A 27,577-nucleotide genomic window follows, 5' to 3' on the forward strand; every position below is an offset into this window, starting at 1 on the left:
ATATTCAGTGCCTCACTGTGATTGGTACTGGATCACACACTAAATACTCCACATGTCTAAAGCTTTGACTGAAACTACTGAGTACAGGTCTAGAAGAGACAATTCTGGTTAAAAACCACCACACATTTTTTTTTTTAATAAGTAGATTTTTTTTTCCAAACTTCCCTTTCAAAATTCACCTAGCACTGAAGACAATTGAGACAAAGTCCAGAACTGGTGCTATCCAGCCAGGAACTTATGAGAGGCAGTAACCACAGAGCTCTGTGTGATGTGTAGTGGAGCAGAAGATGGAAAGTGCTGTGTCCTTCTGCACTTTAGAGTCAACTGTTAAGTGCAACCAGGCTAAGCTGAGTCCAGGTGTGTCAGCATCTATGGTAAATTCATCCCACAGTTTGGATTAACTACTCTGGACAACTGAGAGTTGGAAATACCTTGCTTTAATTAATACATATTACTTTTCTTATGGCCAGTTTCTTTAAATTTGACTTTTATTAGTGCTTGTCTGCTCCCCAGGAAATACCTCATTTAAGACATTTCAGTGTCTTAAAAAAAAAAAAAGAGTTTCTCTTAAGGTTATATATTTTATAGCAGACTGGTTTCTGTACTACTATTCCCAATAATCCCTTTTCCACAGTTACCTGTCATAGAATCATGAGTAGTCTGGGTTGGAAGTGACCTTAAAGATCACCTATTTCCAATCCCCCTGCCATAGGCACCTTCTGCTGTTTCCAAGCTATAGAACCCTTTTCATTATAACTTCAGTTTTCCTGAGGCCTCAGTCCCTCAGGAATCCCCGACCTCCATCCTCTCAGCTCCTACTGTGCACTCCTACTGCATGACAGTTCTCATTCCCACACTGTTGCACAGACCACCACGTACCTGATTGAAGGGGGGCCGAGGCCCATCACCCAACAGAGGAGTTTTCTGCTGCTGGAAGGGCAGAGGGCCCTGGGAAGGGTGCGGCCCCCTCGAAGGGTTTGGCTGTCCCTGAGGTCCTTGCATGTTTCCTTGAGGCCCCACCAAAGAGCCTTGTGGAGGTCCCTGCTGGCCCTGGGGACCAGGTGGCCCCCGCATTTCTTGTGGTGGTCCCAGCATTGAGCCTTGAGGGGGCGGTCCCTGAAGGCCCCGCATCTCCTGGGGACCGTGTCCTAGTAAACCACTTTGCATATGAGGACCTCTCATTTCTTGTGGATGACCCATCATCATCCCTTGTGGATTAGGTCCCTGGTTATCTCTGGGTCCTGGCGGACCCTGCATCCCTCTTGGATTAAGTCCCATCAAGGGCCCTTGAGATATAGGGCCCTGCATCCCTTGAGATCCCGGAGCTCCTTGCATGCCGTGAGGAAGAGGTCCTTGCATTCCTCGTGGGCCAGGGGGGCCCTGCATTCCTTGACCTCCAGGGGGACCCTGAGGGCCCAAGTGACCTTGTGGGCCAGGTGGGCCCTGTGGTCCTAAATGAGTCTGAGACCCAGGCAGGCCCTGAGGTCCCAAGTGTCCCTGGGGGCCAGCATTACCCTGTGGACCTGGGGGCCCCATTGGCCCATGAGGGCCCGGATGTCTCTGCATTCCTTGATGTCCATGTAAATCCTGAGGCCGTGGCATTCCTTGTGGAGGCCCTTGGGGGCCTGGAGGTCCCTGTGGTCCCATGAACCCTTGTGGACCTCCAGCTCCTTGGTGTAACGGACCTTGAGGTCCTATTTGTCCTTGGGGTCCCGGAGGTCTGAACTGTCCTTGTGGACCAGGAGGGCCCATCTGAGGCATATTCATTGGCATCTGCTGAGGTGGAAGGGGCTGCTGAAACCCTTGAGGCATCTGTGACATTGGGCCTTGCCCTGGGAAAGGCTGAGGACCGTGGAGAGATCCTCCTGGGGGTGGTGGCTGCACTTGCTCAGCTTGCTTTTGTGCAAGTCTCTCAATCTTCAGTTGCTGTCCAAAAAACAGACACAGAAAATCAGCTAAGCACAGAAGTATGTTACAACTGAAAATGAGAAGCAGTCATCCCATTTCATAGGACTTTAAGAATGCTTTTCTTGTAATTCATAGAAATAACTAACTAAAGACAAATTACTAACTGAAGAGACCCACTGGTGAACTGAGATGTGGGGGCCTCACTGAGGGTGTCACATCATCACACATTAAGTGCAATATCCTGTTCAATTGCATGTCTTTTTGTAACAAGGTGAAAACAGCCAAGCAGGTGAAACTGCTGCAGGAAGCTGCTCACTTTAGGCCTGAAGTCCAGATCTGTCACAGGAAGGACTAAAGAAAACTTGTTAATCCCTGTGTTTCCATACATACCTCCAGGAGTTGTGGGTTTGTGTACTGAAGTGCTGCCATTTCCTGCTCAATCTCTGCCTGTGATTTCTTTTTCTCCTCCAGCTTAATATCCTCCTTTCTATCATTCAATGGCTCAGGTGGGGGAGGCAAAGGAACTTTATTTTGCATCCATGCCTACAAAGATTAGGAAACACAAGATTAACTCTGTAGATGTGTGCAACACACTGCTGCAAAGAGAAAGTATATGCTGAAACATTTTGTAGTATGGGTACTTGAAAGTAAAAACAATGCTGAGTAAAACTTCTGTATCTCGTAAGTTCTTCCCAGGTACAGGTACAAGATAGAAGGTATTTAATCAAATATTTTATGTTCAAATAATAATTAAACTAGCTACTGTGGTAAATTGCACTGGATGTTGATACAGGAGAGCTGATACCTAAAATCCCAAACATTTCAAAATGCTTGAAACTTTTTCAAGTTTTGTTTGAAGTTTGATACGTTTTGAAGTTGGGAAAAGAACAGGTTGTTCTTTCCACTGTGTATCAGGTACTTACCTGCTGAAACTGTGCTGGTATTGGTTTTGCATAGGGAACTTTTTTCTGTGGCACTTTCTTTTGGTCCTTTTGCATTACTTCCTCCATTCCCCAATCCAGTCCTGGGATTGTCATTTCAATGTCATTGGACTCATCTTTCCCTTTGGCACCAGGAAACAAAGAATCAGAGCAATGCAGGCTTACAGAAAGATCTTCTATTTTTTTCACAGAGGTTTTCAGCTCATCCTTCTTTACATGGCAAATATGCACAACACAGAACTTTAGAAAAGAGCATCTCTGCTCCCAAAGAATATGAAAAGAATGAAAAAGAAGACCCACAGTATCTGGATTGCTCAGCAGAATGCTTCCCCACAGCTATTACTTACCCATCTGCTCCTGCTCCATGGCTATTTTCAACTGTTCGGGTATTCCCATCCCAGGAATAACTGCCAGGCTGTTGGGCTCCAGATCATCTAGAGAAAGAAAACAATAAGTATTTATAATAAATAAATAAATGAATGAATGAATAAATAAATATTTACCCTAAACATTACTATTTTAACCCTTTGGATTCTCACATACTTTTACCATTAGTATCATATTCCAATAGTAAATAGATATTTTACAAATGGTAGGTCACAATTTAGTTTCATAAATAAATTACAGGATATTAAAAGAACTGCAAGTTCAGATTCATAAATATATCCCAAAAGGTCAGAAACTCTGTCCTTTCAGGAAGGCTACATTTAGGATAGAAGCTCAGAAAAAGAAATAATAAACCATGACCAGTCCCATTTTTTGTAACAGATCTATATGCTTTAAAATTTAACTTGTTTTGAAGTGCTGCATTTTAATTCCCCGTCCCCTCAAAGCAAATAAAAATCTGAAGAAACAGATGCAACTACAGGTGGCTAAGGCACACCATTGAGCTGGGCAATCCTGAGCAGCCTAAAATTATTGAGATAAATCCTTAAGAGCAGAGTAAAGTTTAAAGGTTCTAGTAGAATTCTTATTTCTTTTCCTGCTGCAGTTCAGGACTGTGGGAAGTGCTGAAGACAGACGAATTTTTCAGTAAGAAAAGTAAACTGGAGACAGTGCTAGAGGGAGAGCCAAACCTCCTTCCTGTGATTGATAGAGCAGGTCTTACCTCCTGGAGCTGTGGAAACAGAAGAAAACCCATTGTTGGAATGATGATCACTGGTAACATGGGGAGTAAAATCATCCTTACAAAGAGATATTTTTGCCCAAGTGGTCCCCAATGCTACAATTCTGCTTCCTCACCTTACCCAGACGTGTCACCTAATGACCTAGGCTGCTCCTGACCCCAATGCTCTTCCTTCCATGTTGAGGAAAAATGCCTTACCATATTCCACACCATCCTCTGACATCCCAGGCAGCAGGTTCAGGTTGTAACGATCCCGCATTTTATCTCCAGGCCGATTTCTAGTCCAAAACTTGCTATCAAAAGGAAGTTATGTGATCTCATTAAATGGTCGAACATTAACAACTTTTAATCTAATTAGTTCTTTGATTTTTGATCTTGATTATATAAGGATTCAACTCTTACTAAGCCAAGTTCAGCTCTAGATCTGAACACAGAGTATGAGCTTCAAGCCAAAAATAAAAATCCCAGAAAGTATTGTAATGAATTACATAATTACAAGTTAGAAGATACTTCAAAGTGTAATGGGTGTAAGTGCAAAGTATCAACATCAAATCCTGGAAAAATTTTCTAGTCCATTCCAAAACCTTCTTGCTCAAGTATATTCTTCATATACACTAAATATACATATGCCCCCACAAAAAATTACAGTATTTATAAAATTCACTATGTTTACAGGTTGTCCGACCCAAAACCACAAACTACAGCTTCTGAATGTGCTTGCAATATGAAAAGACATGACCAACAGATGATCTGCAGGAAAAATTGCTGTGGAGATAGGAGTGTTTCTTCAGCAAGAAACAATAGGAATTCTTTTTTTAAGCATTTCTTCAATGCATTTTTAAACTTCCAGCAATCAAAATTGTAATATTTGTTACAAGAGGTCAGACTCTACCTTGTAATATAAAATGTCACCCAGTCCTTCCTATTCACACAAGCTGTGTTTCTGCTTTGACCCCTGGTTGTGTAACAGAACCATTCCAGTCTATTTATTCACTGATGCCAAACACTGTTCTAATTTCTAAAAGTAAATACCTTCCCTTAGGCCTTCTCTTTAAATACTTGAAATTACCTGGTGTGATCATTTGAGCCTGAACACAGAATGTGTCCAAGGGGATGCCATGCCAGACTCCAGATCATTCCTTCATGGGCCATTTCCATCCCTCCAACCTCCTTCTCAACCCTGATGCATTAAAAAAAAAAAAAAATTAATCATACACAGCTGAATATCTCCTACAGCTACAATAGGAAACTTGTTATTCAGTTGTTGTTCATCCTCTATCCCATATTTTGTAAAATTTAAGCCTCTGTTATTTTTCTGCTGGGTGAGCTGATTGTTCCCCATGGTTTCAATAGGCAGTTCAGTAATGTAGGGATTTTTAATTGTACATTTAAATCCAAAATAATTACAGCACCTCAGAACAAGCTTTAAGAAACTAGGAGTTTCCACTATTCATCACCATCCCAACACATGGCTGGTTTTTTTTGTGCAAGCAGTTGTATCCTTTAAAGCACATTTCTACAGGAAATCATCATAAATGTTATTAAACATTAATAAATTCCTCGATTACAGAGAAAAAATATTATCACAAATATGCAAGTTAAATATGGACCCAAAGGGGAAAAGAGGTGTTTTGTCTAGCAGCTTGCACAGCTGACTAACATCTTTCCAATGTGCTGGTGGAAATGCCACATACCCAACATGCCAGAACAACAAGGAGCCATCAGACCCTCCACTGGCAAAAAGCCCTTCGTGAACAGGATGCCAGGCCACAGCTGAAACACACAGTGAGCCACAGTCAGTGGGTGTAACACTAGGACTTCTAATGAATGGAAATAATCTTATTTTTTAATCTAAAATTAATAATAACAATCTACATAATAAGAAAGAATTCTGACCTGTGGCCTCTTTCTTGTGGCCCCTGAAGACCTGAAGTTCTTCTTTCAGGTTCCGGATGTCGAAGAGCTTGCAGAGGTGGTCACGAGAAGCTGTCAGCAGCCAGTTGCCGTTGAGATTCAGCTTCACCTCCATCACTGTGTTTTTGTGAGCATGTCTGCAGGCAGAGAGAAACAGAAACAGATTGTTTGTCCTGAAACCGATTTCTCAGACACAGATACAAATGTGTCATTTGCCAGTCACAAACATTCTGGTCAGTAGCAAGGCAGTTCAGGCTATTAAAGCAGAACACTGGGGCTTTCTGTGAGAAGGCTCTCTGCTTTGATCCTGGTCTTTTGTACTGCAAAGCAACTTGTAGCACTCACTGAGACAGTATCCAGTTACTGTTCATGTTTCTATTGCAGCATAAGAAAGTTTTCATCAGCCAGATGAAACATTGTATGTTTTTCCCTATCTCAGTCTGAAGGAGAACTGTGTGAGTAGATTGTCTATGAAGAAGAAGGAAGTAAATTTAAATAATGAATATTAAAGTCTCATTTTTTCCAAGTATAGACTTGTCTTCATCTATCCTCTGGATTTTCTGGCACAGCTAAAGCACTCAGCTAAAGTACTAGCTTCATGTTTGAAGCAACTGTGCGTGGCTGAAAAGTTGTGAGGAAAAGAGCCAAGAAGGGAATTAAGAAAAAGTTATTTTATAAAGTTAGTTTATATTTGAGCAAATCAAAAGTCTGTGGGTAAGAACTTACAGTGTGGCAAGGCTCTGGCCAGTCTTTGGATCCCAAAACTTGATGGGCTGTTGGCTATCTTTACTTCCTGAAACTACTAATCCCTTTGTTGGATGCCAGTCAACACATTTCACATCTGCTCCATGGCCTGTTAAGGAGACAAAAATTGTCCATTCTGAGATTTCACAGACTGAAAAATTACAGGGTGCACACCTTATAACTAATGTAAAACTGAATGAAAAACATCACAGAGCACAGGTTACAAAACGTAAACTAAATAAAATCTCTTCCAAGTTATTTAGCTTGCTTTCCTTCCCACTAATTAATGGGAGCATTTTTTCCTCAGATCATGCCCTCAAATCAAGCTCATCGGAAAAATTATTTAAGAAGGTTCTGTTTAAATCGGTACTTTTTTTTTAGGTTTTATACTTTTTTTTAAGGTTTTTTAGGTTTTGGTACTTTTACTTTGGTTTTATACAACTTCACAGTATTTTAAATGTAGCACTGGTGAAGCATTTATATTGAGGTGGTGAGGTAAAATGTGTGACACTTCACTTTCAGTGAAGAACTGTAGAAATATAAAGCAAATGCCTATTTGTTCCTATCCTATCCATACTATCCTTTTCCTGTCCTGTCAGAAAATAAGCAAAGAAATTAAATAATGGATCTAAGTACTACATTTAGTGTATGATGAAAAGAAACCTTATGAGATGTGATTTCTTACCAGGTTAAAGGGATTCAGGTTTTTCCAAGGCTTAAGAGTTAGCAAAGAAAAACCCTTGTGATATAATTTCCCTTTAAACTGACTGACCTTGAGAGAGAATCAGTGCTGTTCAGATGAGCTAAAATCCATTAAAAAAAAAAAAAAAAAGAGCCTATTCCTGCTGCATAACAAAATGAGGTTTCTGAGGTTAACTACAGGAATTCAGAGAAGAAATAACAAACAGTAATTTCTTTCTCCACTCTCTCTTCACACCAGCCCACTTCAAGGGAGGGCCAAGAGTAATAGCCCATCCCAGAAAATGAGGCAGAGTGCAAGAACTGAAGAAAAAAGCCACTTGAGAAAGCAGGGTCTGCCTGAAACATGAAGGCACTGAAGTCATAAATGGCATAGAAGAATGGGAGCACACTCCAGGAAAGACTAAGGATTCCCATCAAGTCAGGCAGCTCCAACACAGCTTTGCTACACAGTGGAACACATCAGTTTAGGCAGCACAAGCTGTCTTAACACAGATCTCACTTTGACAAGACATTAAAAATAAGTATCAGTTGAAATTTTCCTGAAGCCACAGAAAAAATCCAGCTAGAACCGATGCCTTTCTGAGCCCTGAAATCACAAGGCAAAGATTAAAAGGATGAAAGCAGTTACAGTCTATTGAAGGATCCTCCAGGTGCACTTATGGCAAATTCCCGTATGATATAGGGCTATGACACTTTTGTAAGTTTAGCAAATTAGCATATTTGACAAGAATCCTCAAGTAAAAGTACAGTGTATAAAGTAATTCTCCCCTTGGTTTGGCCTCCTACTGGAGCCTTCCCTCTTTCTCCCAGCCCCACACTGTTTTATGTCTGCATACATGGGGAAGTAGAAGAATGGTTCACTGAAGAAGTGAGATTAGAATGGGATTCCAGGAATGTGTTTAACAAAGTGCTGGAAAAGTACTGAAAGCTAGCTAAGAAACCATATAACTGTACAATAAAAGTCTGCAGAGCTACGAATATATGAAAAATATATAAAAAGCAAAAATCCTTTGGCATCAGAATAAGGAATATAATTGTATCATAAAACAGAAGCAAATTGATATAACATACAGCACACTCTCAAGTGATTGCAACTTTCCTCCTCTCTGGAGGAAAAGACAGAAAGAGAAAAGGTTCTTGACCAAAAAAGAAATTAATCCAGCTTTGGCAAGTATATGGGAACAACTATAAGAACTGACTGACAACACAGATGAAGGAACCCATCTCCTCTCCAGCCACAGCAGGCAGAATTGTCTTTGGAATATGTGGGGTTTCAGGGAAGAGCAGGATCCTCAAGTTGCTGAGACCATTGATGTGCTCTGGTGCTCTGGGCTACCAGCAGAGAGGCACTCTGAAATGTAGTGTTCCCTTTCTCTCTGGCTTTTCTAAGGCAGAAAGAAATGACAGGCACTGTCTGTCTGCATTTGCTATGACTAAATCTCTCAACTAAAACATGAAGCTGAATGCTGAACAAATCTTGCTTCCCAGTGTTTACTGGAAGCAATAACTCAGCCAGGAGTAAAGGAGAAAGTGCTCCTCCTCCACAGGGGAGGGGAATCCATGCTTGCAGATTTCCAGCCAAGGATATTCTGTAGGTAGCTTCTATCATGCAGCCCTCAGGGAAAGAGAGATTTTAATTCAAGGTCCTTATAGAAAAACACTCCATTAAAGTTAATACTTGGTTGAACCATATGAAAATGTGTTCAGACTAGAATGCTTAATTACCATCAGAGATACGAAATGAACAAAGCCCAGCAAAACTAAAAATCTGCTACCTGGATGGACTGGAGTGACACTGGCATTGCTGCTCCTGAAATAAAGACAATTAGCAATGGAAAAGCTAATTAAAATGTTAATTAGCTAAAAGCTAACAGGGAGACATAGGACTACCTATGCTTGAAGAAAAGATTGTATCCAGAAAACAAGTGATGCTGGTGAAAGGCCACCTCTGGGTGACAGCTCATCCTGTGCAAGCTGTTTTAGGCTCTTCTTGAGTTAAGCCACCCCAAACACAAATATGTACCCTGAGAAAAAAAAGGCCTAGAATGGGGAATCTTAAATAGAGCAATTGAAGCACCCACCCTTTCAAAGTCTTCAAAAGGGAAAGGCTGTGACAGACAGCACTGGACTGATAGGGTTCTGACATGGGCCGAGAGCAGAGCTGAGAGGCAGGAGAAGATACCAGGACACTCAGAACTTGTAACCAGAGCAGATAAACCACTGGGTACTTTTCAAAAGGCTTTTGGCTATCAGCACATTAATACTGTTCATGGGGATCAGAAGAACCTTATAATATTTAAAAACATAATCATTATAATCTTCGTACGATGAAACAGGTAACTGGCATTTCCTGCGGAGAGCATTCTTTCAACCAGTCTACTCTGGATTATGGCAGTAGAGGGGAAAACTGGGAGCCTCCTTTGTAATCTAAGCACTGATGTATTCTGCCCTCAACAGAGCCATCTCAGCCTCAGCTCTGCAGAAATGGGATCATCACACACTTAACTTTAGGTTCCTAATGCAATGAAGCTTTCTCAAGAGAATATAAATTTTTCCCTTCAACAACTATGCTTTAAATAAACTATTCACAAGGGATGAACTAACTCAGAACATTCACATAACCAAAATAACTGAATAGCTCATCTAATCAGACCTTTCTTAATTTCTTTTAAAATGGAAGCAACTGACATTGTATATTGCTTTTCCTTGTTTCTGCTGAGAGATGCCCACACTATTATCTGTAATGAGACACATGATGCAGAAAACACATTTAAAATAACGTTCCAGAGAAAAAGCCACCTCACAGATTTTATTTCACAGTTGTTTTCACTTCTTAGTGTTGGGAATCAGCCTGTCCTCTGGCACAAAACCCCCTTGTCCCCAAATGCCGAGCTCAGAAAACCTTAATTCATGCAAATCTCTGCAGTTTACATTCCCTATTTGCTGACAACAGCTTTTGCTCAGTAATTTCCACAGTCACACACACACATCTGCCTCTCTGCTTGGAGCTCCAGGGTGAGAATTCCTCTCTGAACAACTCCTGCTCCTTTGCACCAACCTTATCATCAACTCCCTGTCTTACAGGGATCCTTTCTGGATAAAGGAATTGAAACGTGTGAATTGTGTAGGAGTTGTGGCAGTGGAAGGCCCATAAACCAACCAAAATGAAGGACTGAAGGAAAGATTTTTGAGAAACTCATTTAAAATCATGAGTGAATGTCTGAACATAAACCTATTTACTAACATTTATTGGTTTTACTTACTATAACTTTTTCAAAGCATTTAAAAAATCTGCAGAAAACCAGACAGGCACGTGTAGCACCTTTAAAAGGCTCAGATACACAAGTAGTTCCCTACTATCACCTTTTAGATGCATAATAAATGTTTTGAGTGCCCTTAGTCACAATCCTCTTAATTAAAACACTGATTGTTAGTACTTCTAGCCAATTTCCTTGAAGAGTTGCTCTTTAAAACACTGAACAGGAATCCTGGCTAGTGAAACACATAACAAGATTATGTGTAATGGTATTTGATCAAATCAAGTATGCCAGAAGCCTGAGAAGTACACATAAATTAAAGACACGATTTTTTTCCCCTCCTCATACTAATTTCTGCATTTATGACTTTCTGAATACAGATCAGTGTAAAAAAGTTGGTTTGAATCACTGTCTTTATATTACAGTCTATAAAATATAGATATATTTTATAATGCAACTGTGTATAGCAATTATAGATTCATCAGGTTTATTGCTGTAGCTTAACTTTTCTGTTTTATATTCTTTCCCCATGGGATGTGCCCTATTCCGAATGCACATAAATTCAAAGAGAATTTTAGAGATGATATTGGAAAATTTCTAGATCCTTCTCAGCAATTATGTGATTGTATACACACATACTAAGATGCCAGTCCTTAAACATCTGCACATTTTAACACCCATGTTCCAAAGAAAATGGCTATTTATATTTTGAAGAATCATTTAACTGCAATGATATTGTCTCTTATTTAGAATTCTATTTGTTTGGATTTTTTTTATGCTGTTCTAAATAGGGAGTAAATAAAATTGTGTATCCCCCACCTGGCCTGGTCAGACTGAAACCTTTTTGTCACCACACAGTGACATTCATCTGCCTGTACTCTGTGTCCCCAAAACAACACCACACCTCTCAAAGAGCAGGGCATTTGCCCTTGGAATAACAGGATTATTTCCAAGGGATCTGCAAAGAAGCATCAGGTCTTAAAGCAATCAAGCTAAGGTTCTCCATCCCTAAAAAAGAGAGGGCAAGAAGAAAGGACAGAAAGAGATCTGCAAGTCAAAGATAATGGAAACAATGTTAGCCGAAAGGAATTCTAAGTTCTCTACATAATTCCATTAGAATTTACTATTTGCTTCCAGCCTATTAGGCAAATTGGATTATTCTGCCAGCTCCATTTTTATGAAAGGCTTTAAAAATGTCACCTGGCAGTTACCCACTCCCCAGAAATTCCCTGCTTCCATGTACAGCTCACTTAGGAACGGAATATCTCACACCTAAAAGAGCCTGGGCACTGGTTTGGTCCCACTCATCAGGTCAGCAGTAAGGGCAGGTTTATATTTAATTCCAGTTATTTAGTGTTCTTTGCCCTATCAAGTTATGTGAACTGTCCTCCCAGAGGTGTCCTAGGAGCTCTTGCACTTCCTCTTCTCCACTCCAAGAATGATACAGATACACAGCCAGCTTCTGCTTTTTAGCATAATATGGGAGATTGGTGCAAAATAAATTAAGGGAAAAGCTCCTTTCAGTCTTCACTGGATTAAGAATAATGCCTCCCACCGTACTTTCAGACTTCTGTACCACAAACACAAGTTTTACTGTCCTGTGTTTGCTCAGTCTAACTCTCTTCTAGTTTATTAAAGTTGTTATCTAGAGTGACAGCAGAGAGACTGATAGTTTTAATCTACCTACAGGAGATGTCGTCTAGATCCTTAGTATTCCACTAATTCAGCAACAGAAAGGGATGTAAATTCATCTTTGTTTAAAAATTTACAAATAATGTTCTTTTTTACACTTCTATAATTATAATTTCTTTCCAGACAAAAGCCCTTATAACACAATAGTTTATCATCTGTGAAATCAGGAGGTTAAGAAACAATAATCACTAAACACTAATGAAACAGGTGTGGATAAACAAATGACTTTTCCCCAACATTACCCGGAACAGGTAATCAGTGTTTCCATAAATGAGTTCAGAATTTGTATGTGCTCATCTCAAACTTATACCAATCAGTGAAGTTTGAGTTCTACAAAACCTTAATGAACTGGCAAATAAATTTAAATTTAATGCTATTTGTGTGTTTGTACAGCTTGGCAATGGTAAATGCACTGTACAGAAAAACGAATAAAAGTTGTTATATTACACGTAATTACCAATAAGGCAAGTAGCAATCTCAATTCTTATATCTGTGGAAATTCAAAGACAAAATCTTCTGTAAGGGCTTGCTTATAGCAAGGGGAATAAAAGCAGCTGAGTTCTACTGTACCTGGGAACTGGTCATGAAGGGTTTTTAGGTACAAAGATGTTAAACTTAGAGGGATTCTTCCATTCACTGAAGATGAGCAACTCCCAAAGCTGAAATGAATTGTTTTGAATAGACCCAAAAACTGCACAGCTGAAGATGGTGGCTAGTTTAGATCTGTGGTGTCAGGTCCATGTTTCTTACTCATTGAGGATGTTCATGCCAGAGTTTACAAACACTCTGAAGATACCTTTCCCATGAGATATATTTTCTTTTTTCTAATTATTGAATTTATGTTTGAGTTTTATCACTACCTACACCTAATGAGGTTATTTATGCTGTAAAACATATCAGGACAAAACAAGTCAGACTGAGACCAACATTTGTAACATGTCAAGAGCTAGTTAACATTCTTTTTGTGAGAACCAAAAAATAAAAAAAATTAATTAAATATCTATGTTTCACAACTTCTAATCATAAGACACAGTTAAGTCATATCTAGATTAACCACAGATAGTTATCAACACTAAGTTATTTTAGTATGCAAAAATATTACTAAAATGTCACTAATTTTGCTTAATTAGTATCGAGATATTTTAACTTACCACTAATTTTAAGCACTTAATCCCCTATTTATATCATTAAGAGCAGCTCTATTGGAGATCACCTATGTGATGACACTTTAGATGCAGCACAATGCTCTACTGCAATACAGTAGTCATTATTTCTACTTTAAAAATGTACTATCTACTGATCTTCAAAAAAACCCCAAAACATTAGAAAGTTCAGAGCTAGCTCAGGAGAAATGACAGGGGAAAAAAGGGCAGAAAGTATCAAAAGAGAAGATAAATTTCTACCACGTTAAAACTTCCAACACCTTCTTATTCTAAATAGAAATGCGAGTGCTTAGCAGCAATGCAGCTGAATTCAAGGACCAAGACAGGTTTTCCTCACGGTTAAATTATTTATCAAATAAATAAATTTAGAGTGGATTCTACTTTGCACTCAGGCACAGTTATCTACAAAATTCTTAATGTATATTATTTATGATTTCTTTGTATGTACTTATCAGAGAATTAAAAGGGAGTTTTTTAAAACTGCAAAAAGTGGATTTTTTTTTTTTTTTTGTTGGTTACATTACCTGTAAAGTAGCTGGGACTAGATGTTCTTTTCTGTTAAAAAATTAGCCAGCCTACTTTGAAAGCAGCAACACACTTGCTTTTCATTGACAGAAAATATTTATTTATAAGGGCATTTACATTTAATGATAAGAAGATATTGTACAAGAAACATTAAAAATGAACAGCAATTTTAAGAAAATCTCTCATGCTTCATAACATCAACATCTGACAGGAGCCAAACCCCCACTCCCTCAGTGAGAGTGTCCCATGGTATCCCTACTGCTTGTTTTCTGGGATCTTCCTTAAAGTCCCTGGCACTAGTGACTGGAGCTGACAAACTTGCACTGCCTTTGAGGAGTGTCTGGAGCCACCAGACAGGGCTGAGCTCACCTAACACAGTGTGGCACAGAACAGGGGAAACCAGGACAGGAATGGGTAGAGCTTTGCCCAAGAGCAGAACAACACGTGGTCCTTCGAGGCCAGAAAAAGCATCGACTTAAAAGATGTGAAATTCAATTATTTGGTCAATCATGAGCCTGCAGTTTCCACAGATTTGTGGGTTTTTATCTGGGTACAGAATCAAATTGCTGGGCAGGATATTATTTTGTAAAAATAGACCAAAAAGTTTTTCGCATGAAAATGCTCCCAGTCAAGCCCTCCAAACATGAACCAAACAAATGTTTTGGAGTCTGCCTGTAGCCTGTACCATCAACTCAAGAAAAGCCAAACTAGAAAAAATGAATTTGATTAAAATATCAAATATTTTGAAGCCTCACAGTGACAGTTTATGTCAAAGTAACTACTGAACAGTCAGAACATACACTTGTATTTTATGAATCAAGAATGAAGTGAGGCATGAGTTAAATATTGGCCTGAAACCAAGCTTCCAGAAACTGGTGTGATTTTAAGATGAACTGAAACTAGAGTAGCTTCAGTGGAGTTTTCTAGACATATGCTAAGAAACTAGTTCTGGTCACTAATTCCTGAAAATGGTGACTTGGTGTGGTTATTTCCTGCCTACAGGGAGTCAAAAATCCCCAACCTTTCCACAGCACACTTTGCCTGTGTGACACCATTAAGCAAAGTCTGATTGTTTTACTGCAACTACAGTAAGTAATGCCAAGAAGGAATGTCGAAACTACAGTATCAATTTAGATGTATTTTGAAATTAACTTGAAGTTAATAAAGAAACTTTGGTGCATCCTAAAATTCAGCCTGACAATTTAGTCAGCAGAAGGGAAAGGAAGGAAATCGGGGCAGACACTGGAGGGTTTAATACCTCTCCTTGCGTCTAGCTCTCTGCTTTGACCGATATTTCAGTCAAGGTTCTAAGTGGTAAAATCAGAATACTTATCTCCCAGCTCTGAGAAGAGAACAAAGACTTCCAGAAAAGCTAAGAGTAACCATTTGTAATCATTTCCAGTCATTATTTCCTTTAACATCCTGCTGGATGCTCATTTGAGTTCTGCTGCTGATTTTATGCTGTTGCAAGAGAAAAGAAAACCCCAAATATCTACTTTAGAGGTTAATTCAAGTTTCCAACCCCTGTGGCCACATGACCAGAGAATTCTCTCAGCAAGCTGCAAAAAACTAAGAAAAGTATTTGTGGATCTCAGTAAAAGAAATTTTAAGAAGTCTTTTATACAACTTGATATATCTTGATTTACCCTTACTACCAAGTGGACCCAGAAATCTTTTAATAAAAACACCCAACACAGAAGGACTACCAAGATCTTTCAGTCAACCTGATATTCTTTAACTGGAAAAACAGCTTTCAATGTGTTTTCATAGTTAATATGACAGGGCAGCTTCCTACCTTTTTAACATCCCTTTGAGAGAAGCACTATCAAATGTCAGTCAAGTAAATTACTTTTAAAGACAGCCATGATCATCTGGCCAGACCCAGATGAACTCTTGTCCAGCCAGGTACTCACTTTAAGGGACAGCACTTTTGCAGGAAAGCGATTTTTCTTCTTGCCAGCTAAAATAAATGTAAGCTATTTCTGACAGTCAGTTTACCATTACAAAACATCTCATAATTATGAGCCCGCTATTATGTCAAGCAAAGAAATACTGAATGTAGGTACACAGAAGCTGGGAAAACTATTTTCTTTGGCTGTAGGGCAAAAACTGCATGACTGACAATACTCCCAGTAGTACATGAACAGCACCAGGCCCAGGGTGAGGTGAGGGGGTTGACAGAAAGATTATCAAACTTTATATAGACTGCAGGAAAAGATCTGTGTCAATTATCCCATTAGCAAGTGTAAAAGATCCAAGAAGGGATATGAAGGTAGAGGCTGTTCAATTTGCTCTTTGCATTTTGCAGCCACCAAGGCTTCCCAAACTGGGAAGCAGCAGGTCACCTGAAATAAACTGCTGGCAGAAAGCAGAGCACTGAGTTACAAAGCACTGCTCTTTCTGAGCAGACAGGATTCTCACCTCAAGCAGAAAGGTCAAATGTTCAAGCAATTGAAATACAAAAGGGCTGAAAAATTATGGGGACAGAAACCCACCCAGCGAACAGGAAACAGGAAAAAGCCAGCACGTAATTATCATTTGTAATATCACACTATTACAGAATCACTAGGTTGGAAGAGACTGGGAAAATGCGATTCAGAAAGAAGCTTTTTCCTAAAAAAAAAAAAAAAAAAAAAAAAAAAAAAGATTTCTCTCAGTGCTTTCTGTAGCAGCTTTTAGAATTTTTCGTCTTGCACACACCAACAGAAAGAAAATACAAAATATCTTTCCTGTCTCAGGAATGTACAAACCAGTTCCCATGACCACAATGAACTGGGACCATATATGAAGCTCCAGAGACAGGAGACAGCTAAAAAGCAAGTGCTCTTGGGAAGATGGCATACATTTGGAAATTAACAGGCAGAAAGAAGGAAATAGGTTAAGCACAAAAATAATGAGGGGGAGGTCATGGTCAGTATGAGGCCGCTCTCCTGGCCTGGAGTGGAACTGATTGATCTGTGCTCTTCAAATAAAACACTTTTTACAGTGCTGTGTGTGACGTCTGTGGCTAAGGACGTCTGAGGAATGTGAAAATGCAGGATTTATCTTCTAGGAAGTTGGACTTCAGAAATTTTTTGTAAAATAAAATTACTGATTAAGCGAATCAGTGCTGTGGGGGAGGTGGAAAGAAAAGTCACCTCTTCAGTTGCACAGATAAATTTCCATACATAGTCTCGTAAGCACAGATCAAAGAAAGATGACTCTCATGAGAGAAGATGGTATAATTTCTGCTTAAGAAAGACTAGGTAAGAGCATGTCATTGCTACTGAAGTGATTCACTGAGGAAACTGAGAAAAAACAAATATATGTTGGCAAAATGATACAAGGTAACAGTAGCGCCAAATTTACATTTTGATTTTTTAATATTTCTGTTAACACAGCAACTCTGTATTGGGGAGTAAAGTGCATTTTTAACCTTAAAAAAGTTAACAAAAAAAATAAAAAGAGAAGCTTTAACAGGTATAATCCCATGTCAACAGTTTATTTTCAGTGCAAATAAAATACAGTCATTGTTTTAGTACACAGAATACAGCTTCATTAGGCTGGTCTGTTTTTGGAATACACCCCCCATGTGAATTATCTGCTGCTAGCAAGGTGCAGTTTTACAGTGCCATGAACACGAGCAGCTGCAGCAAGCACTGCCCTGGGGACAGGTACAGCAGGCTGGGAACACCCGGCCCTGAACAGGAGCTGCAGCTGCTGGAGACTGGCCTGGATCAGCCCAGCAGCAGCACTGCCCTGGTCTCCCCTCCTGTGCCCCTGGATGGCTGCACCTCTCACAGAAACCACTGGGGATTTAGTTCTGCACTCTGCATGACACACAATCTATGGCAAAGCAGCAGTAAATATTCCTGCCATCATGCACAGATGGGTAAACCTTCACAGAAATTTTTGTTATATAGAAGTTATTTAGCCTTGTTATCTATCAAATGGTTTTAGGAAGACTTTTCTGCTCCTGTGTGAATTAAAACTTTTTTTTTTTTTTCTGGAAGGGGATAGATTTTCATGATTATTAGTGCAATTTATCATTTTTCACTAGCAGGTAATTTGTTCAGGCTGACTGGAACTAGAATTAGGACAAAACATCTGGTGAGCAGAACATCACCTGAACCAGCGGGGTGACCACTCCCAGTCCTGCAGATGTTCAGTCCACAGTAACTGGCATCCAAGAGCCATGGACTGTAACAAACTGAAACATTAGTTACCTCCTCACTCCTAAGCTTGAGTCCTTTCTGCACAAGGACTGCAAGGAGCAGATACATCTGGAAAAACATTCTGATACTCTTCATGTCTAATAAATGCAACATTAATTTCTGAAATTTTTAATATAGCACTTTATGTCAAATTTAATTCTAATTGAAATTTCCCACACTGTTCCCTTTCATATACCAATAATTAACTATGCTTGTTAGATACTTGTGATAATTGCTGCTGCTAAGTATTTCCCAGAAAAATTGTCTCATGTCTAGTCTTTACTTGCAAAATAAGCTGAAGTAAACTTACCAAGTAAATTATTCCAGCTTACAAAAAGCTTAAAACTTATTCATATACCAACGTTCTGTTGGAACAAGTTATTAATCTGGTAAATAAATATTGTGCAATGAGTTAAAAACAACTCATGCAATACCTAGTAAGTCACTTTTGTGAATAAACCCTCATGACTCAGAGCCTTTTTTGAATTTCAGTGAATTTCTGTGATCTGCTACACCTGTGGAAGTGATGATACCTGAGATGACAGAGTTGTGCAGGAAATGATGCAGCTCCAACCACTGTACAAAATACAGATTAACTGTATCCAGTATTTCTACCCAAGCTTACTAGGAACAAACACCCACACTAAGTGCTCTTAGGGACAAAGACTGGATAGCCCTTAAAGAATTCCAGGATGCAGGGAAAAGAAAATGGCAGTGAGAGCATCAGGCAGGGTGTGCAAAGCCTGAGCAGGCAGGACGTGTTTGCCAGGCAGGAAGGGGTGGCTGCATCCCTCCAAACATGGCTGGCAGGACTGCACCTGCTATTTAAAGCCTCCACTGCTCCAGTTTTATGTGACCACAGGAATTCTAAATTAATACAAGCACAAAAATTCCTGATTGCATTTTTAGAAAAGCCCTGTTTAACACTGCCAGCAAATGTAATATATACTACAGAAATGACATCTCCAACAGGCTTGCGTAGGTGATTGGAATGATCTTTTTGTCTTCCATTCCTTTAGAAGCAAGGGATATTCCTGACAAACTAGGAGTAGTATGAAACAAAGAATCTACCTTTGCCCAAAGAATAATTGCAGAGTAATTAAATGTAATAAAAGAACTGTCTTATTGAATTTAGCTTTTTACAATTGTAATTGTTAACACCATGTAAGTGTTAACTTACATAATGTAAGACTCACTTGTAAGTCTCTGGAGAACAGGGACTTCCAAAAGGAGAATGGCAATCAAGAGTAATCCATATTCATCAATATTATCAATATCCCTAAGGACTCAATTTAGCTAAGCAGCCAAGAGAATAATGCTTTTGAGAATGTTTGTATTGCTAAAGAGAAAAAAACCTAACAGTCATTTAAAGTAGGCGAGTTCCTGCCAGGGCAGCAACAAAGAGTGGTTGTTGCTTGAATATTTAAGGGCATAAAGCAAGATCTGCAGGGAAAAGGCATCTTATTATCCAACTACATCAGCTGACCTAAAATAAGCAAGTCTCTGCATCCTTAAGAAGGGCTGGTGTAGCCTTAAAAAAAAACCCAAACCAAATAAAATCCTACTCTTTTCTTTCACTGTATCATCTAGTCTAATTAAAAGCCCTATTTCTGCATATGAATTATGCATGGGTAAGAAAGAACAGAAGGCAGACAAAGAAAAGGCAGAATTCTTCTTGACCAGGCATAAACACCAAGCAGTAACACCCAGCACTCCATCAAGCTGCAGACTCAGGTAATCCTCAGAGAACAGAGATAACTTGCTAACAACTGGAATATGCTATACAGAAATATGCTTTATAGCTGTCCAGATTGTATCTTCCATATGCAACTGTACCTTGTTCTTGATTAATTACAATTCAAATGGGATAATTTTGTCTACAAGTTTTGAAACATGTGGCTTACTCCTATCTAAACTCAGTTGTAGTAAAAACACCAAGACAAATCTGGCCTGCGCTTCTCATGTTTTAAAACAAAACAACATCTAAAATTTATTTTAAGATAACTGTAGCCTCAAAATAATATTTAGTAACGTGCAGTCTTCTGTTAAAATGCTTAAACTCAGAGATTAAATAATTTTGGTTTAGACATTAGAGTCAAGACCTTGAACAGGTGTGGGAATGGACAGTGAAATATATTCTGTATACCAACTCTTAGTTGAAAGAAAAAGGAGAAAAAAGATTGTCTAACACCCATTTCACCTGGATGTAAAAGCTTATTTTTGTAAACACAGCGCATCTACTTACAGTCTTTGGAGAAGCTGGGAATGTGATCTAGAGAAATGCAGCTTCAGGAACACTGATGCACACAGACAAACCTAGGCTGCCCTGCTCCAAAGGGTAAAGCATCTACCTAATTCACTGGTTTCTTCTTCTTTTTTCTTTTAAAGCAAGCACTTTCAATTTAATTGTGCATGAGCTTTAGACATTTAGAACACAAGCTGCAAAGTCTTTTTCAAGACTGCACCATTTTGAAACAAAAGAAAGCAGCAAACGAGTATTAAGGTGATAAAATGTGCCACTGGGACCATTATAGATACTTATATAAAATTATATATGTAAATATAACAATTACATATATAGTGTGTGTGTATATACATCTGTAGGTATTGGATCACCTCACCTACTACATAATCAGCTTCAAAGATACTGAGAGCACACAAACACTTTCCATCTTATTTACAACAAAGCTTTAATGCTTGTAGGACACAGGGAGTTCTGGAACTTCAGTGATGATTATGTCTAACATATTATTTGTTACTAGGGAATGATCAAACATTTATCATCTCTAAAAAAAAGACCCACTAAGCCTCAAACCTTTCCAATCCTAAGAGTGTGCATTTCCTCAAGCATGTTAAAAGCTGCCAGAAAAATAAACTTAAAAAAGTGAAGAATTTCTGGTCGTCTTTTCAAGATCAGTTCCTTGTGTCACTGGTGTCAATTCTGGTGGGCAGCTGAATTCTACATCAGTAATCCTACTGATTTTACTGGTTTGGCAAAACAGGGGAATTCAGTATAATTCAGGACCCCAAGACCACTGGGTAAGGCAGGCTGGAAGAAATCCCAAAAGTCTCTTGTTCAATCTGCTGCTCAAAGCTATGAAGCCAAATCAGGTTACTCAAGGATTTATCCATGTTCAGCATGAAAACCTCCAAGGACAGAGACTGCACAAGCCCTAGAATTAAGCAAAGCTCTCACACTCTTCTACTGCCCTAGCAAGAGAACAGGCGAAAAAACAAAAGACCACCTCTGCAGTGAAAATGGCCTTTTAAATGTGTTTTCCACTGGATGAGAAAAGGAGACAAACTATTTTCTTTCTCAGAACTTTTAACTTCATTATAATATTTTTATAATGGCAACACATCCAGAACATTTGAAGTTCTGGGAATTCCCATTAAACTTGTACTGAAGTAAGAAATTACATACTAATACCATCTCTACATCAATTTGTGCTACATATCTCCAAATATTACAAAATGGTAAAAATTTCTTTTTCAAAGGAGAATGTTTTACTCTACCAACCACCTCAGGACAAGTGCCTCCCACAGAAGGTTGGAGGGTGGGGTGGAATATCAGCTCTTCACTGAATCCAAAGATGATACTCAGATTTTTTTTTTAATCCTCAAGGGCAGTGATTATTTATAAAGCCAGAAAGAACCTCAACTTCTGATGAAAAATCTCAAGGAGCACAAGGATTTGGGTTTAACAAGAAAGAATGTTAAGGTCTTTGTATCCAAATTCTGAGGATTGTAAATGTGTATCAGAGCTACTCCTTAAATCTTAACACTGAGAAAAAACCAAAGCTGAATAAGACTATCTTGGGGAGAAGGAAGTCAGCTATAAAAAGAAGTTCAAGTATAAAAGTATTGTGCAATTCTTTAGACTTGATTTCCCCAGCATATAACAATACGCTGCTAATAATAGACAGGATTCTGAGCTCCAATTTTTTCATCAATTCATTTTACCCTTTGAGAACTAGAATAGTTATTACAGGAGTATATTACAGCTACTAATTTATAAAGTTATTATGACTCTTTAGAGGATATTTTTTAAAGTGATGAAGTTTAAAATACAAGTCTTTAATACACTATCTACAATGTTTTCATGCTCTCCATCATTCTAAATAAACAGAGAAAAAGATCTATTGCACATATAGAAGAAAATACACATCTGCCAGCACACACAGAAAGCTGGGTTTGTTTTTCACTAAAAGGTATTTTTCTTCCCAATATTAAGCAGCTAAGGTAACACATTCCTCATCTTTCTTGAACGAAAATTTGGAGTTTATCCTCCAAGATTTTGGTGCCTTAGAAGAAGCATCTGTTCCAGTCCTGTTATAGTTAACTTTGTTTTTCATGTCAGGCTCAGATTTATATATGGTGAGTTCCCTTTAAAAACTAATTTTGATGAGCAAAATTTTCACACAAAATTTCTTTAAATAGTCAAAACCAGAAGAATATCACCTTCTGTCTTCAATGATAATATAAGTAAAATACTTGCAGTTCTTTTCTACACCAGCAAATTAAACTGCAATGATACAACTACTTCTCTGTGTAGCTGTAGCTACATCTGGAACAGCTCTCACTACGTATCTCCAATGAGGGAAAATCAATGCATACAGAATATTACAAATATTAAGAAAATATAGTATATAAAAAATAAATAACTAGCTGATGCACTGAACTGGATGGCATATGAAATGTATTAAAATAATGCTTTGCAGAATGAGAAATATCAGATGCTTCCACTGAGTTAGCAATTACAAATAGTCATCTAAACTGTCTGGGATAGAAGAATTGTCAAACCTCATCTGTGAAACTTTTTATAAGATAAATATATATTTTAGAAGTTTCAGATTTCTCCTGTATAGTTACACTTGTGATACTTACAGGCATGCTTCTTGGAAGCTAAGACACTTAACGGCCCTAATACTTTTGGATTTAAAAAAAAATCCCCCATAAAAACCTTTCCCTTTATAAATGGATATATGAATAAATAAAATTTTCACAAGTTACTTTACCAGCAAGACACGCTTATACTTTCAACAGCAAATATCAAAATGTCTTCCCCCAAGAACTGTTGTGTTTTCAACAAAAAGCCTTATCTGTGAGTAGCAAAACACAGTGACAATTTGTATTTTCACTGTGAGATAAGGATCAGTCTATTGGAAAAGATTTGGCAGTGAACTTTGAAAGTAAGTCTTGAATACATGCTTACATACTTGCATGCTTCATCTACTCAACTACTTTCTGCAGAAGCATACACATGTACCTTGGTCATACTCCCAGCTAAAGTGAACCAGAGTTAACCTTAGATCTGAGGGGTCACTTCGGGTACTTCAGTTTTAGAGCTGTAATCTAACAAAACTTAAGAGAAGAAAAAAAGAAGTCCATGTTGCTTCCCAGAGACTACTAAACAAAGTAATGAATTTTAATCAGGTGATAGAGATGGCTTTCCCTAGGTGCAGTCAGAATGGTGGCATCCCTCCCTCACTCAAACAGCACCAAGGTGGGCAATCACCAACCACAGGAGATTTAACCATGGCAAGTTCTGGATGCTGCACCTGGGACACCCTGGCTGTGTGTGGAGTGGGGAATGAGGCTGGAGAGCAGCTGTGGGAAGGCACTGGGGGTTGTGATGGAGGCCAAGCTGAATAGGAGTCAGTGCTGCCCTGGCAGCCAGGAGCAGCCATGTGCCAGGGAGCCAGGCAAGGCAGGGGATTGTCCTGTTCTGCTCTGACCTCACCTCGAGTGCTGGGGCAGGTTTGGGCACCACAAGATAAGACATTAAGTTTTAGAGTTCAAAGGAGGCCATGAGGATTGTGAAAGGTCTGGAGGGGAAACCATGTGGGGAGCAGCTGAGGTCATTTGATCTGTTCAGCCTGGAAGAGACTGAGTAGACCACACTCCCACCTACAACTTCCTTGTGAGGGGAAGTGGAGGAGCAGACTGATCTCTTCACTCTCATGACCAGTGACAGAATCCAGGGGAACAGCTAGACCTCAGTCAGGAGAGGTTTATGTTGAATACGAGGAAAGTTTTTCACCAGAGGATGGCTGAGCACTGGAACAGACTCCCCAGGAAGTGCTCACAGCACCAAGCCTGACAGAGTTCAAGGGTTCGGACAATACCCTTGGAAAAATGGTGTGAAATCTTGTGGATGACCAGGACTAAAGAATTGGACTCAGTGATTCTTGGGGATCTCTTCCAACTCAGTATATTCTGTGATTCACTCCATGTCCATCCTCAGAACAAATACAGAGCATGTTCCTAACTCTACTCCAACTCAAGTATCAACTTGTCTCTACAAGCCCTGACACAGAACACAAAATGTCAAAGATTTTAGGGGCACTACAACCACACAGATTAGCACATGTACAACCCCTGGCACATGCTACACTGTCCACTTGTGTCCATGTGTGTCACTGAGCCATAAAACTCTGCCTCTCCAGTGCCTAAACCAGGGACTGAGGTTGCCCCAAATTATTCACAAAAGGCCCAGAGTTGACTTGCCAAGTTCCACCACACATCGTTCTCATCTCCACACTCACACTGTCACCAGCTTTTCTCAAGCCTTACACAAGCTGTTGTTAGTTTTTTCATACTGACACAGCCTCCACACTCTCCTAATATTTCCTCTATGCTTTTTATTTCCAGCCACCTTTCATACAGATTTCATCAGGATTCTTATGTAGACTCCTGCTCTGCTATACAATCCCACTTCAGCAAATTCCCAGCTTAAATTTTGCCTGTGTCTTCCTAAAAATGCAACACATCCCAAGCAGGATCAGCTTTCTCAGGAGGAAGTTAATGCCAGGCAGTTATGAAAGACATGAAAAAAAATGCCACCGTATTTTAGGGAAAATATTTGCAAGCTCTCTCCCCATTTCCCAGGGTCTGGCTGTCCCTAGGAATATGTAATCTCAAATATGAGATTATGATACCATTCATGTGATAAAACTTGATGCCAAGTGTCTCACTACTAAAGCTAGAATAGCACTCAGAGCTAAAAGTAAAAATAACAGGAAATAACCTAAGTATGTAGAATAGAAATGATGCAAAGAAAACAGCAAATGCTTTGCAAAAATTATGCTTACCTGGATGCACAAAAGCTTTTAGTACAGTAACTGGAGGATATGGAAAGATAAAAGTTAAATAAAGGAGTTTCGTTGAACTCATGTAAGTGGAATCAAGAAGCGTGCAAGAAAGTTTCTAAGGACTGATATGGATTATTTTCAGCAAGGAACTGTGTTTTTCTATTTTCTGAAGACTTCCACCACTTATTCTAAAAGAGCTTTATTTTATCTGTTCTCTCTGAGGAAATGGTATGTCAGAAAAAAAAGAGTCCATTAAAAAATCTAATTAACGAAGTGTCCAATTCTGAGTATTTATCCACGTGCAACTTTATCGGAGATGAGTTACTAACATAACTGGCTTAAGGCTAATTCCAGATAATCTTATTTTTGTTGTTGAGAACTTTTGCTATGACAGATACTGGTGAGCAGATACCCAGAGGCCACCATCCTCAATGGCACCCAGCCTGTCTTCTTTTCAACAACCACACTTGTGCTGAGAAAGGAGGAGTGGATGCACCTTAGCATCAGCATTCAAATGCCTCTGTAATTCAGGCATTATCATTACTACCAATGCAAGCTGCTTAGTGCTTTTCTTCATCCACAATCATGAGTAGGGCTGAAGGACAAAGCTCACAGGTGCACCAGATTCTCTCACTGCAGGTGGATCCTGACCTCTACACAGAGTATTGTGCAGTTATTTTTAATTCCATGCGAAGTCACAACTGATGGAAATGAAGTTCTCATCCCTCAAGTACTTATAACTAACAACCTGTAAAAAATGGTTCCGCCTAGTTCAGTATTTATCAACTCCTCGCAATCATCAGACACAAAAGGAAGTAGAGGCAAGAAATCTTAACAATGCAGAGAATTTCTTATGGAACCATCCTGTATTTCAGCACCACTGAGAGCTGGCTGTCCTGGGAAACATTAAGGTTTCTCATTATTGCTACAAGCTTAACAGAATAGACAGGTCACAAATATTAATGTAAAAATAGCCCTTGGGCTCTGTGTGAGTGATTGTATAACTTTCAGCTCCAGAACAATTTCAAGGAATGCAAATATTTCAAAGTTGCATCTGAAATAATCTCTTTCTTGCAGTGTCTCTTCATTCTTGTCTTGTGAAAAGCCTTGACAGAAGTGTGCAGTGTAACTTTTTTATAGCATAGTGCTGTGGTTCATGTCTTGTGATCTCTTTCACCCCTTCCTTGAAAATGTTATGTATTTCCTATGAATTTTTCAGGATTTTCAAAGCACTCATTCTAGATAAGAATCAGAACTTTAAGAGGCTTAGGTATGCTCTACATTACTCACAAAATGAACTACAGTTTTTAGGCATATCAGGTGCAACCAGCTCCAAGAGCATTCTTCAATATCCCCTAATTCTCCTGGAATTGTTTTAGGAAGCAGAGCAAAAACCTGAAGCTATGACCTTATCACCATCTTCTAATCACAGAAACCAAGCACCTCAATGTAGTGGATCAACCCCAGACTTTTGCTCAATCCAGAATACTTCACAAATAGAAAGCTGGTATGAGTCAATACAGCAGGGTAGTTTCTCAACTCTCAGATGGATTTTTACCTCTAACACATACAGAAGTGTATTTCAATAAAGCCTACCTATAATAAAGTTTCCTATGCTGAGAAAACCAATGCACTTCAGTCTTGAAAGTCATTATCAGAATAACACTGAGTTACCAGATGACACCTGAACACTTTTTAGTAGCCTCAAGCAAGAAATGGGATTTTTTCCATCTCATGTAGGTTATACCACTATCCTAACAAGCAGCAGTAACTGAAATTATCTGCAAGCTCAGGAAAGGGTGTAAGTAGTCACACTCCAAGTCCCTGGTGCTACTTAACTCTGAACAAAGTGTAGAGAAAGATGCTGGGGAAATACATGTTGTGTGATACCTTCCATTTATGAAGCAAGAAACTGTATACAATATTTGTAACTTTGAATCTCACAAAGGCAGAGATATTTCCTAATGAGAGGAGAAAAGTGCATGAGACTATGAAGAGCCCACAATGCACAAAAAAATCAAAGGAGCAACAGTAGGATTACTGGCATAACATGAGCAGCAGAACAGGGTTCCTGTATCACAGACTGTGCAAGTTATCCTGTTTGTGTAGGGAAAAAATCTCTCCCAGAATCACTATTAACATAAATTCCCTAATATTTCTTTGTGCCTAATGCACATGAAAAGCACAGCCATTTGCTGTTCCTCAATTGATTTAGCTGCAACACTTCTCTCTCTCAGCTCCATCTCAGGTTTGGCAACAAAGATTGCCAAAGATCAGAGACCTGCAACACCAGCTGGCAAATAAAAAACCCACCAAGA

The 27,577-nt window shown here is 39.1% G+C and overlaps 1 protein-coding gene across 2 annotated transcripts in view; it reads right to left on the bottom strand.

Annotated features, from left to right (window-relative positions):
• Positions 1 to 27,577, bottom strand: part of WDR33 (WD repeat domain 33) — a 64,843-nt gene that overhangs the window by 11,120 nt on the left and 26,146 nt on the right. Inside the window, exons 8-16 of one of the 2 annotated variants that reach the window (XM_083868989.1) lie at positions 6,616 to 6,742; positions 5,872 to 6,026; positions 5,670 to 5,748; positions 5,045 to 5,155; positions 4,174 to 4,268; positions 3,197 to 3,283; positions 2,832 to 2,971; positions 2,299 to 2,451; positions 880 to 1,926 (exon numbers count right to left, since the gene is read on the bottom strand). In XM_083868989.1, the coding sequence (XP_083725115.1) occupies positions 880 to 1,926; positions 2,299 to 2,451; positions 2,832 to 2,971; positions 3,197 to 3,283; positions 4,174 to 4,268; positions 5,045 to 5,155; positions 5,670 to 5,748; positions 5,872 to 6,026; positions 6,616 to 6,742 (1,994 nt within the window). Of the gene's footprint in view, positions 1 to 879; positions 1,927 to 2,298; positions 2,452 to 2,831; positions 2,972 to 3,196; positions 3,284 to 4,173; positions 4,269 to 5,044; positions 5,156 to 5,669; positions 5,749 to 5,871; positions 6,027 to 6,615; positions 6,743 to 17,430; positions 18,162 to 27,577 lie in introns of those variants that run through there. The other variant, XM_083868988.1, reaches the window with a different exon arrangement.

Source organism: Zosterops lateralis, assembly GCF_965231275.1.
Source record: "Zosterops lateralis genome assembly, chromosome: 10".
NCBI lineage: Eukaryota > Metazoa > Chordata > Aves > Passeriformes > Zosteropidae > Zosterops > Zosterops lateralis.